The following is a 10,423-nucleotide window of genomic DNA, read 5'->3' as shown; positions in this document are numbered from 1 at the left end:
TATATATATTTGGAGTATAATGCTCCCTATGTATTTATTATTTGTGATAATCAACATGGTAACTCAACAAAATCCTGTACTTGCATCAAAAGAAGGATTTGTGGCACTCAAGAAATCAAGTGGGTTACAGCTTTTTTCATGAAATAAAATGTAAACATAAAATTGATTATATATGTATATATATTTTTAAATTACAGTTAAAAATTTTAAAGTTTATAAGATTTTTTTCGAGTATTCACAATCTCAAAAATGTTTTTCGGTAAACAGTTTTAGACTTGATCTACATCCATTTAAAACCCAAATAGTAATGTTTGCCTGGATTGGCCACATATGGTAGCACTTTTGCATTTCTTTTGAAAACATATTTATATTTTCAAACTTAATCATAGTTTTTAAACTTCTTCTTTAAAAAAAAAATTGAAATGAACATTTTTGCTTCAATGTCTTTAAAATTATTTATTGAAATGGGTATGTCTGGACTTTTCATCCTATAAAAATGAAAAACAAGCATAAAAACAAAATTATGTTACGAAACTAAAAACAAACACACAAAAGAAGTCATTCATTATTTTGTTGGTCTAGAAACTGTCTTTAGTTTTAGCACAACTACATATGTGAATGTGCCAATAAGCAAGTAGAGCAAATATGTTCTATAATACATGTTCTCGAAATTATTTCGGGGGAAAAAAAGGTCTTGTCGGGACAGGTTTAGCCTCCTTCACTGCCGTTTAGATAGAAAGAGTTACGACATCTCCATCACGTCAATGGAAACAGCAATGGCGGTTCACGGAGCCTCACAATAGTTCCCGGAAGTGAGAAGTTGAGCACTTTATGCACTTTTGAACGGTAAGACGTTTAAATAATCATATTGGATATTATTATTATCAGCGTATCTAGACCCATTAACGTGTGCATTAAAGCATGTTACTGGATTATTAACATATATTGTATATACACATACATATGACGGTGTACTATATAAATATTGTAAATCAATGCAGTTATTGACAACAAATTACTGAAAATCCCAATTTTGTCACTCGGAATTGATGGATTTGAATTGCTTGCCAATAACTTCCGGGAACTATTTGAGTCTCCGTGAATCATGTGACTGTCAAGAATTTCATACTTCCTTGTCGTAAATCTCTCTAAGAAAGAACCAGCCTTAAAAAAAAGCACTCTGGCCTCCCTGTTGTCACGTCACTTCCGTCCGTCACTTCACTGCCAGCTGCACCGCCTCACGTCATAAAGGCTCTTTTCCACGCAGACAACAGCGAGTTAGTCCATACACCGACAGACATCCAGTTGAACCGTGTAACCGAGGACCAGGTCACCTCACCCGACTCTTACCCACCAGTTAAGCGCAAACAAGGAGGTTAACAGACACCAACACAGGACGTTGAACCTGCCGAGAGAAAAGAGCACCGTCGAGGGACCGTCTGTCGTTAGCTTTAACCGGCTAGCTGCTCAAGAAAAAAAGGCCGTCGAGTTGTTATCTAATATCTAAAGGATAGCGGATCATTCTGGCACACCACGTCTGGCCTGTGTAGCAGTTTGGATTGTAGACCCATCAGGATGGCTTGTAAACGGATTCAAAAGGTAAGACGTCGGCGTTCACCGATGCTAGCCGTGTTAGCTAACCTCCTTAGCCTCCCAAACAGCAGGGATAGGCTGAAGTTTGCTTCTCGTTCGACAGTTTTTAGCCTTATCATTCTCTATTTTTTTTTTTTTTTGTATAAACTATTACAATAATGGAACATATCCACTGTTATTTAACAGTTTAGTCGCCCGAATAATGTGTTGTATATTAAAATGTACAAGGAGTAGAAAACTTAAATTAGTACATGGATTGAATTTCACCTCGTTACATGTTTTATAATTTGGTGTTTAGGTGCCTGGTATCTATATTTGAGCAGTGGGGTTGAAGTCGGACTTTAGGAAAGCTCCAATAGAAATCTGAGGCTAACTTTAGTCTTGTAACTATATCCTGTAAAGCATGATTACAACATGTCCCCTTAGATTTATTGTATACTAAATACTTTTAACTAAAAATGAATCATTTATTCCTAAAGCCTTGTACAGGCTATCTTATAGAAGAGTTGAAGGAATCTATTAGCACAATGTTGTTTTAGGCCTTGTTCATTTCTCAACACTTATGTTCAGAATTTACGGTTGTTCTGTTATAAACTGGGATGTTATGAAAAGTTTCGGGTCTATTGGTAGAAAGTAACTGAAAGATAATGTTTGTTTCCTTATAAAATGACCATTTCCTAATTCTCAAATAAACTGACCAGTTCCTTAACAAAATTGAACTACTTTTATTATTCTTTTATTCATTGTAGTGTCTGACTTTTGAATTTAGCACGGTATTATTACACATTAAATTGTAAATAAAAACCTTTAGAATAGTTAATTCAGTTGTCATGTCTTGTCAACACTCATTACCTAACGTCTGCCAACGTACTAGATGTTACCAGAACCCATGACTCAGTACATTTCATAGTTTTATGTTAGTAGTTCTTAGTTCATAGTTCATGATGCACCGTTGTGGTATGTAAACGTATTTGTTGACTGTGTTTTTGTGTGAGCTCTGCCAGTTGAATTGGCGTCAGATCTATGAGTCATAAACAACTTGGTTTCATTTCGTCACTCTGTTGCTGCTGACCTGAACTTTCTTTCAAGGAAATCCATAAACGTTTCTGTTAAATGGTTTGTGTATTATGGCCGTCCAGGGCGGGGCTGTGGCTTCCACCTCTCTCCAAAATAGCTGTTGACCCAAAAATAACAAGCATTAGCACACACTGTATGCTTTAACCAGGGACAGGCCTCACAGAAATTCCAAAAGTTTAAAAAACACCTTTTAAAAGAATAGTCTCATATTGTCCAACTTCAGTTGGATTTCTGACTGGTTTTCAAAGGAGTTTTTAGTGATGCGCTTGTTTTTAATAAATAGGTTTTAAATGTGTATAAAGGGAAGAAGGACTGCTTTGGTTATTTATTTATTTTTGCTTATTATATCTTGTTTTAGTTATTAGATAAGCATATCAAGGCAATATTTTTTTTAACCCTTTTTAGGTAAATACGCTTATAGTTGCAACGTACTTTAAACAGTAATGCATAACTGCTTTTAAAATTTCTATCTCTATTTTATCATAAATTCCCTTGATATAAAAGGACATTTTTGGTAAAATGTGGGAAAGGTTGATTAGAAATATATTTTAATAATTAACTACATATGTGTAGAACTGTAACATGGTTCCCCAGTTTTGTGTTAAATTGTAAGTGACAAATTCTATACAATTACTATTACAAAGATGATTATCTAAACTCAATTACAATATAATTATGATTTTGACAGCAACAGATTTTAAAATTACAATTAAAAATACGCCATAATTGTAATTAATTATCAGTTACGCAATTACAATTATAATATCCCCCAACCCTGCAGGGCATTGTTTCACAAAAGGGGCTTTTAAAAATGACTGAAGTGAGTCTAATATCCTTAAAAAAAAAAAACCCATAAATGTTGACCAGAAGATGTCCTCAGTGAGCAACTTTTGTAACTAAGGTGATAATAATAAATTGTGTGTAATTCAGAATTAAATTGCATTAAGAATTGAGTGTTTACTTTATTACTTTGCTGTAAAATTGTGGCTCAGAGTTGACTGTGTTGTTTTTCTTTTTACAGGAGCTTAATGACTTGGCTCGTGACCCTCCTGCTCAGTGCTCAGCTGGCCCAGTGGGCGATGACAGTAAGTGTTCGGGAAATGCCAAATTTCGTAGTGTTGTATTGTGTTAATGTTCTGGAACAATAGACTCAGAGCAGTCCTGTAATAGTTTGTCATTAAATGTTGTGAAAACTATCAATTTGCCTCACTACGTTTACTGCTTTCAGAAGGTACAAAATTATTACATAATGTTTTAGGGGAAAAAAATCCTTCATTTATTTTTGTTTTTCAATGTGTGTTTCGTAAGGTGAAAGACAACTACAATATGTTCTTCTTTGATACTTAAAGGAATGTCTGTAATTATAAAATTAAGTAAAATGAAAAATTTGTCCCAAATTGTTTCTTTTAAATCCAAAATTAAAATCACATGCTCAGGTTTTTAACCGAAGCGTCAAATCGATGTAAATGTTAGCGACAACCAATCAGCTAAAGGGAATCTTGAGGGATTTTCTTTTCTCCTACGTGTAGTTCCTGTCAGTTCACATACCTTCAACCTTTTACCTGCTTTTCAACATGTACTTTCTCTTCTTTGCAGTGTTTCACTGGCAAGCCACAATCATGGGACCTGTGAGTATATTTATTTTATTCCATAAGCCAGCAGCTCTGTTTGAAGATGATGGAGCTGATAATGTATTGGTGAGATGACCGAATGTTTTTACTGTTGGATGTTTTCAGAGTGACAGTCCGTATCAAGGAGGAGTTTTTTTCTTGACTATTCACTTTCCAACAGATTACCCATTCAAACCACCCAAGGTAAGTCAGTGCCAAGTGTCATGTCTCAAACCATTTCCCAGTTTCCTGCTTTTATAAACTCAGGTGAACTAAAGTAACCTGTCATTATCTGTTAAACCGCCCACTGGATTTGTCACTTGAGTTTTACTGTCATTGTTTTTAGTCTAATGTGAAAAACAATGCTATAACTCTTCCCTGTGTCGTGTTTAAAACTTAAAAACCTTCTTGGTAAATGAAGGGAAACCATGGTAGCGAAACATAGTTCACAGATTTTCTTTTCTTTGCTGTGATTTCTGTCACTTTTCCAGGTGAAAGTTCTAATTGTCAGACGTCACTGTTGGTCTAAAAGGAACTCTACTTGCGCAACGTCTAAAGTGTTGACTGACTGGATCTTATCTAACTCGTCCTCTTTGTGTTTGTTCCTCTTCCCCAATCCACCTTCCCTGCAGGTTGCTTTCACAACAAGAATTTACCACCCAAATATTAACAGTAATGGCAGCATCTGTCTGGATATTCTCAGATCGCAGTGGTCTCCAGCACTAACTATTTCTAAAGGTATGAGTAACAGCATGTTTTTTTTCAGCTTCACCATTACATTTTCTCTTTCTAGTGGCTCATTGAAAAGAATACAATAAAACAATGTTTTAAGTTCACATATTATTGAGTATAACATGATGACCCTTGTGGTTATAGTTTGTTTGCGTATGATTGAGTGATTTTTGGTCATGTTGTTGATGTAATGTGTTTGTTGATGATTTTAATTGATTTTACTGATGATTTTAATTGATTTTACTGATGATTTTAATTGATTTTACTGATGATTTTAATTGATTTTACTGATGATTTTAATTGATTTTACTGATGATTTTAATTGATTTTACTGATGTTTTTAAATGTTCTTATTGATTTTAAACATTTGAATGTTTTATCATGTAAAGCACATTGAGTTGCCTTGTGTATGAAATGCGCTATACAAATAAATTTGCCTTGCCTCGGTATCTTAAACAACGAACAAACATTTTTGGGCACAATGCTGATGGTAACAATGGGAAATTAAAAGATTAGAATATGCCTTTTTTAAACAACTTAAAGTAGCTGTTAACCTGAAAGCAGATTATACCAGAATGCTTTGAGATTAAGTGGAGAGTTTAAGCTTAGCTCTATTTGGAAATTTTGCATTTCTAGTGGTGAACACATGCTACAGAGGTTAACTTTTCTTGACACGGAATGGAAACTGTGTTCTCTGAAACAGGTGGCCTTTCTGGCCTTGTTCAGCGGGACAATGCAACCTGGTTCAAATTAAACTAGTTCAGTGGTCGGTTTAAGGTAGACAATGACTGTTTTTTTTATTTTTTCGTGGCCTGGCAGCTAGATCTCAGTCAAAGTAGTGTTGTAGTCAAGACCGGTCTCGGACTCGGAAGCTTTTTTTACTCGGTCTTGTCTCGGACTCGGGCTGCCCGGACTCGGGATTTTCCCTCAAGACCATTCGAGACCAGCACTAATTCCTGCTATTTTTAAACTTTTTAATAATGTGATAATAACAAGGAGAAGAACGGGATAAAACAATCCTTTATTCATTCTTTAATCCACTCTGTATAATGACCGCAACCTTCCTTAATGTGACTGAGTGACGTCTGTGACACACACAAGCAGGAGAGAGAGGCGGGAGCTAAACATTTTTGCTAACTTGTTGGTTGTGAAATTTGGTTTCACGAACCACAAATAATACATTTGTAAAAGCACAGTAAAGAGGAAACACTCTGTGGTGTGTAGGTGACCTGCCATGTAAATACTTTAAACACATTCAGCTGACATAAAAATCTGGTTTTCAAATATGTAGAATAATTGTGAATTTATCAGTAGTGGTAGTAGTTTTAATATTTTAGTTAATTTTTTGCAGGCACCTTTTTTTCTGTCAAATGGATTTAAGAGAAACTAAAACTAAAGAGAGAATGTTATTTAACTGTCGAACCTTGTCATAATTTTATTTATATATTTTTTTTAAATTAAAAAAAAACATTTTTATGATCTTGGCCTTGGTCTCGGCTTGTCTTGGTCTTGACTCGGTCTCGGCTCCCAGAAGTCTTGGTCTTGTCTTGGTCTCGTGCAAATCTTGGTCTCGGATAGTGTGGTCTTTAGCACAACACTAAGTCAAAGTGAGAGATGTGATCCATTTAGGACATACCTGTATAATTGCCAGGTCTTTTATGGGTCTACAGTGTTATTGCTCGTAAGCAATTTCAGCAGTCAAATTGTTTTTTTAGCAAACATTTCAAGCTGTGACAACAATTGGAAAACATTGTATTCTGAAAGACTGTTATTTAACCTTATTCACTTATGTATTCTAACCATATTAACTCCTTTCTTTTAGTTCTTCTCTCCATTTGCTCACTGCTATGTGACCCAAACCCAGACGACCCCTTAGTGCCAGAGATCGCACGAATCTACAAAACAGATAGTCAGAGGTAAGTATATGTGACAACCTGCCTTACAGTCTGAACAAGGCCCGTTCTCCTCAGTGAATGTGACCTTGAGCCCCCTCAGGCTGCCTGTGCTGTTGTATAACACAGTTTCACTTTGTCAGGTACAATAAACTAGCTCAGGAGTGGACAACCAAGTATGCCATGCTCTAGGGTAAGGCCTGGAGCCTGTGCTGCATCTTGGTGCTGTAAAAGGATGTGAGCTGATGCTGTGGTCACAGTGACATTATGTGAGGCCTGAGTCGCTGCCATTAAAGTTTAGTTTGTTAAATGTACATCTTTTTTTTTTCTATTCATGCTGCGACTTAATTGGTTATGCACTGTTTAGGTAATCTAACTTAATTGGGGGGGAAAAGGGCTCCCATGCTGCATCTAAAACATGCAGTATTGGAGCTCTCCAGAAGTGGAGTTAAGTAAACTTGCTTTAAAGCTGGCAATAAGGGAAAGTGTTTAGTCAGAATCTGGTTTTAGGAGTTCAGCTCTAAATATGACTAAAGTAATGTCTAAAAACAGGCTAGTATGGATGAGGAGTAATACTAAGATTTTGACAAACCTAAGGTTAATATATCTCAAATTGTAGGAACATTAGCATAAGCTAAATCAAGATTTAAGGTTTTTCTTGGTTAAACCAATCTGATGTACAATATTTACTTGACACATTAATGTTACTGAAACAACCCAATTTATTGTAGTTCCTGCAACTTGACTGTGTGTAAGGTCAGTTTTTGTTTTCATCCTGCCTGTGTTAACGTCCACCATGATGATTTCATGAAACAATGTTAAGTCACTGAAGCTCTCCAAACTAATGAGCTGTATTTTGCTTGTAAATTTTGCCACTAATTCAGCATGTAGCAGCTTTTAAGAAGCAGTTGTTTTTTTTACTGTACAAATAATGCCTGAGTTGTGGTGCTGATGAGGTTTGTGTTCATATGGTGATGGCCCTTTGGTTTGACAGCTACCGGCTTTCACTGAATATCTCAAAATTGCTGAAGTGCATGTGTGAAGTCTCCCTCTTTTTTTGCAGATACTCCAAAACAGCAAAAGAATGGACACAAAAGTACGCAATGTGATGTCATCGCCTGGAGAAAACCTGGTGGAAAACGTTGCTGGTTCAAACTACAAAAATTCCCAAGATGCTTTTTCTTCTTTTCCACTTTATTTTTAATATTTCTTGGAAAGGCAATAGGAGTCAGTCAGAGCTTTCACACATTTCCCCCCCCCCCCCTCCCCTTATAAGAAGATAGTGTTTTCTAAGAGCAAATTTGAGCATTTCTTTTCCTGTTAGTGATTCAGGTATTTGAAATTGGCATAAATTCTGCTACATTTGTTTTAGATCTTGAATAAATAAAGGATGATTCTGTAAAAGAGCTGAGAAACTGGTATGTGGCTCCGGTCTGTTCATGAGCTGATGTTTTATTTTTCTGATCATTACTAAATGAATCCCAGGGAAGAGATGTATCTTATTCCACTATCAAAGTGTGTACAGAGAAGCACAGCAATATATATCAATGTTAAGGAAACAAAATATAAGAAATTCAATGTTGTATTTTATGCATGTGAATAAAGTTAGGATATTATATCTGTTTCTGCAAAAAATAAATTGATTGTTAGACTGAACATTTGGAGAAAAAAAAAAATGTTTCCCCTCAAAGGCTCTCACATTTTTGTTTTCCTTTTGTCATTTAGAAGCCAGTAGCTGAGCAGTTGGTTTTTTTATGCCCATTCAAACACTGTCTTCTTGTAGCCCTGAAAACACTGATGCAAAGCTAATGGTTGATAATCAACTTGTGGCTCTGTCTTGTTTTAGTTCTCCCTTAATAATAAAGTTACTCAAACCATAAATGCCTGGTTCTGTGATATTTGTTTTTAAAAACAGAATTGAAAACCACTGTTGGCATGTGAATCTTTTCGAAAAGATTGGCAGGTAGAGATCTGGTTTTAAAAAAAAAAAACGAACAAAGTGGTGACGGGAGAGTCAGATGGCGTCATAGATTTCATGTGAGAGGGAAGCTTAAGGCACTCTTTAAAAACATTCATCCAGTTTAATAACTTGTCTACTCTGGAGCACAGTGAGGATGATTTTGACAGCCTTAGGGAGTTAATAGATGAGTGTTAAGACAGAATCGCAAAGCGTCCACGAGATGTAGAAATGAGAACTCACTTGGTACGGTTTCTTCTTCTGGAAAAGACTCAACGAAGTTTGAAGCCCTACGGGAGTCTCTAGAGTTCAGTCTTTGGCGGAGGAAAACGCTTCAGTAAGAGAAAGACTTAAATCTCTCATGGACTGAATGACCTGGCTCTCTGTATTAAAAAAACAAAACATGTTTTGTCGCGTAGCATGAGGGATACATTGGTGTTTGCGGGGATCCCAGTGCAGGACGAAGAGGATCCAGAATCAATCGTGAAGAACTTCATCGGAGGCGGTGAAGAAGATCTGACCCGACGCCTGCAGACCGTGGCCGATCGTCGCAAAGTCTGTCAACTTCAAACAAAGAGAGCAGATGAAGTCCCAGGACCGAGAGCTGAGAGGGAACAACTTCAGCGTAAACGACCATTTTCCCAAGGAAATCCTGGACCTGCGACCAGTTCTGTTTCCATCTGCCACAAGTTCATCGAAGAAGACTGCAGTACGGATAAGTTACTGTATTTGTTAATAGACAGATGTACTGGGACAAGAATAACACCCCCTGGCTAATCAGGTGTTATATGTTTTTTGTTTTTTTTAAATCAATCTTAATAATAGAAACTGACTAAAATAAAAGGACAATAATGCATACAGCGAACATTAATGCTAATTTAAAGTAAGATAAAGTCATTCATTACTGCCCGTCTACCATGCATCTCCTCATGTCTGAAGTTATTTGTTTTGTGTTCTATTTGTTTTTCTTTTTTCTTTGTCACATTCTTCACATGCAACACACACACACACACACACACACAAACATCTCAAATGTCATGCATGTCAACTCAACATTTCAACATGGAACATTACAGGAAATGGCTCACAGACAAAAAAAAGTTTCACCATCTTAAGCAACTACAACAAGACATGCCTATCTCAATTTTTTTTTTTTTTTTTTTTTTTTTGCATTTGAACAGTTTTTTTTCTTTAATTTTCTTTTTACAAAATGTGGAGAGAGGGAACATAACTTTTTCAACTTTGGCCCTCTGAATGAGGCTAAAGGATGTATATCACTTTAACAAAACCATTGTAAAGAGATTTTTTCATAATACTGCCCCTTTAAAGTTATTTATATTGAAAATGTTTTTCTGGATTGAAGTGATTTTTTTTTAATGACTGAAAATTATTATTATTATTATTATTATTAGTAATCTTTATTGTATTTGGGTAGTACATTTGAAAAAAAAAAAAACATTTTCAATCAAAGAAAAAAAAGGATTGAAATGTATAGAAATTGTTTGGGTCTCATATGTTTTTGCATTTTTTTCTTTGATTGAAAATATTTATTTCTGATTGAA

General features: G+C 35.6%; 1 protein-coding gene across 3 annotated transcripts; it reads left to right on the top strand.

The window, feature by feature from the left end:
- The first annotated feature begins 1,191 nt into the window (after window positions 1-1,191).
- LOC114456106 (ubiquitin-conjugating enzyme E2 D2-like) lies at window positions 1,192-8,785 on the top strand. Of its 3 annotated transcripts, none has more exons than XR_003672791.1 (8): window positions 1,192-1,599; window positions 3,692-3,755; window positions 4,267-4,298; window positions 4,407-4,484; window positions 4,913-5,018; window positions 6,835-6,928; window positions 7,048-7,173; window positions 7,968-8,785. XR_003672791.1 is itself a non-coding variant. In XM_028437655.1 (8 exons), the coding sequence occupies exons 1-7, from the start codon at window positions 1,576-1,578 to the stop codon at window positions 7,094-7,096; spliced, it is 447 nt and encodes a 148-aa protein (XP_028293456.1). In that variant the 5' UTR covers window positions 1,193-1,575; the 3' UTR covers window position 7,097; window positions 7,968-8,785. The 3 variants fall into 3 exon arrangements, 2 of the variants coding, with proteins under 2 accessions (XP_028293457.1, XP_028293456.1); XM_028437655.1 differs by having other exon boundaries at window positions 1,193-1,599; window positions 7,048-7,097; XM_028437656.1 differs by lacking the exon at window positions 7,048-7,173.
- Window positions 8,786-10,423: the final 1,638 nt, after the last annotated feature.

This window comes from Gouania willdenowi, chromosome 22, assembly GCF_900634775.1.
Source record: "Gouania willdenowi chromosome 22, fGouWil2.1, whole genome shotgun sequence".
Lineage (NCBI taxonomy): Eukaryota > Metazoa > Chordata > Actinopteri > Blenniiformes > Gobiesocidae > Gouania > Gouania willdenowi.
The sequence above is the reverse complement of the archived record's forward strand: the minus strand, read 5'-3'. Positions and strand labels throughout refer to the sequence as shown.

What these genes read in the sequence shown, in the direction of transcription:
- LOC114456106 (XM_028437655.1), top strand. Translation starts at nt 1,576, where the DNA reads ATGGCTTGTAAACGGATTCAAAAG. An exon ending in CTTGTAAACGGATTCAAAAG is followed by an intron (nt 1,600 to 3,691) that starts GTAAGACGTCGG and finishes TTCTTTTTACAG; the next exon opens with GAGCTTAATGACTTGGCTCG. An exon ending in TACAAAACAGATAGTCAGAG is followed by an intron (nt 6,929 to 7,047) that starts GTAAGTATATGT and finishes TCACTTTGTCAG; the next exon opens with GTACAATAAACTAGCTCAGG.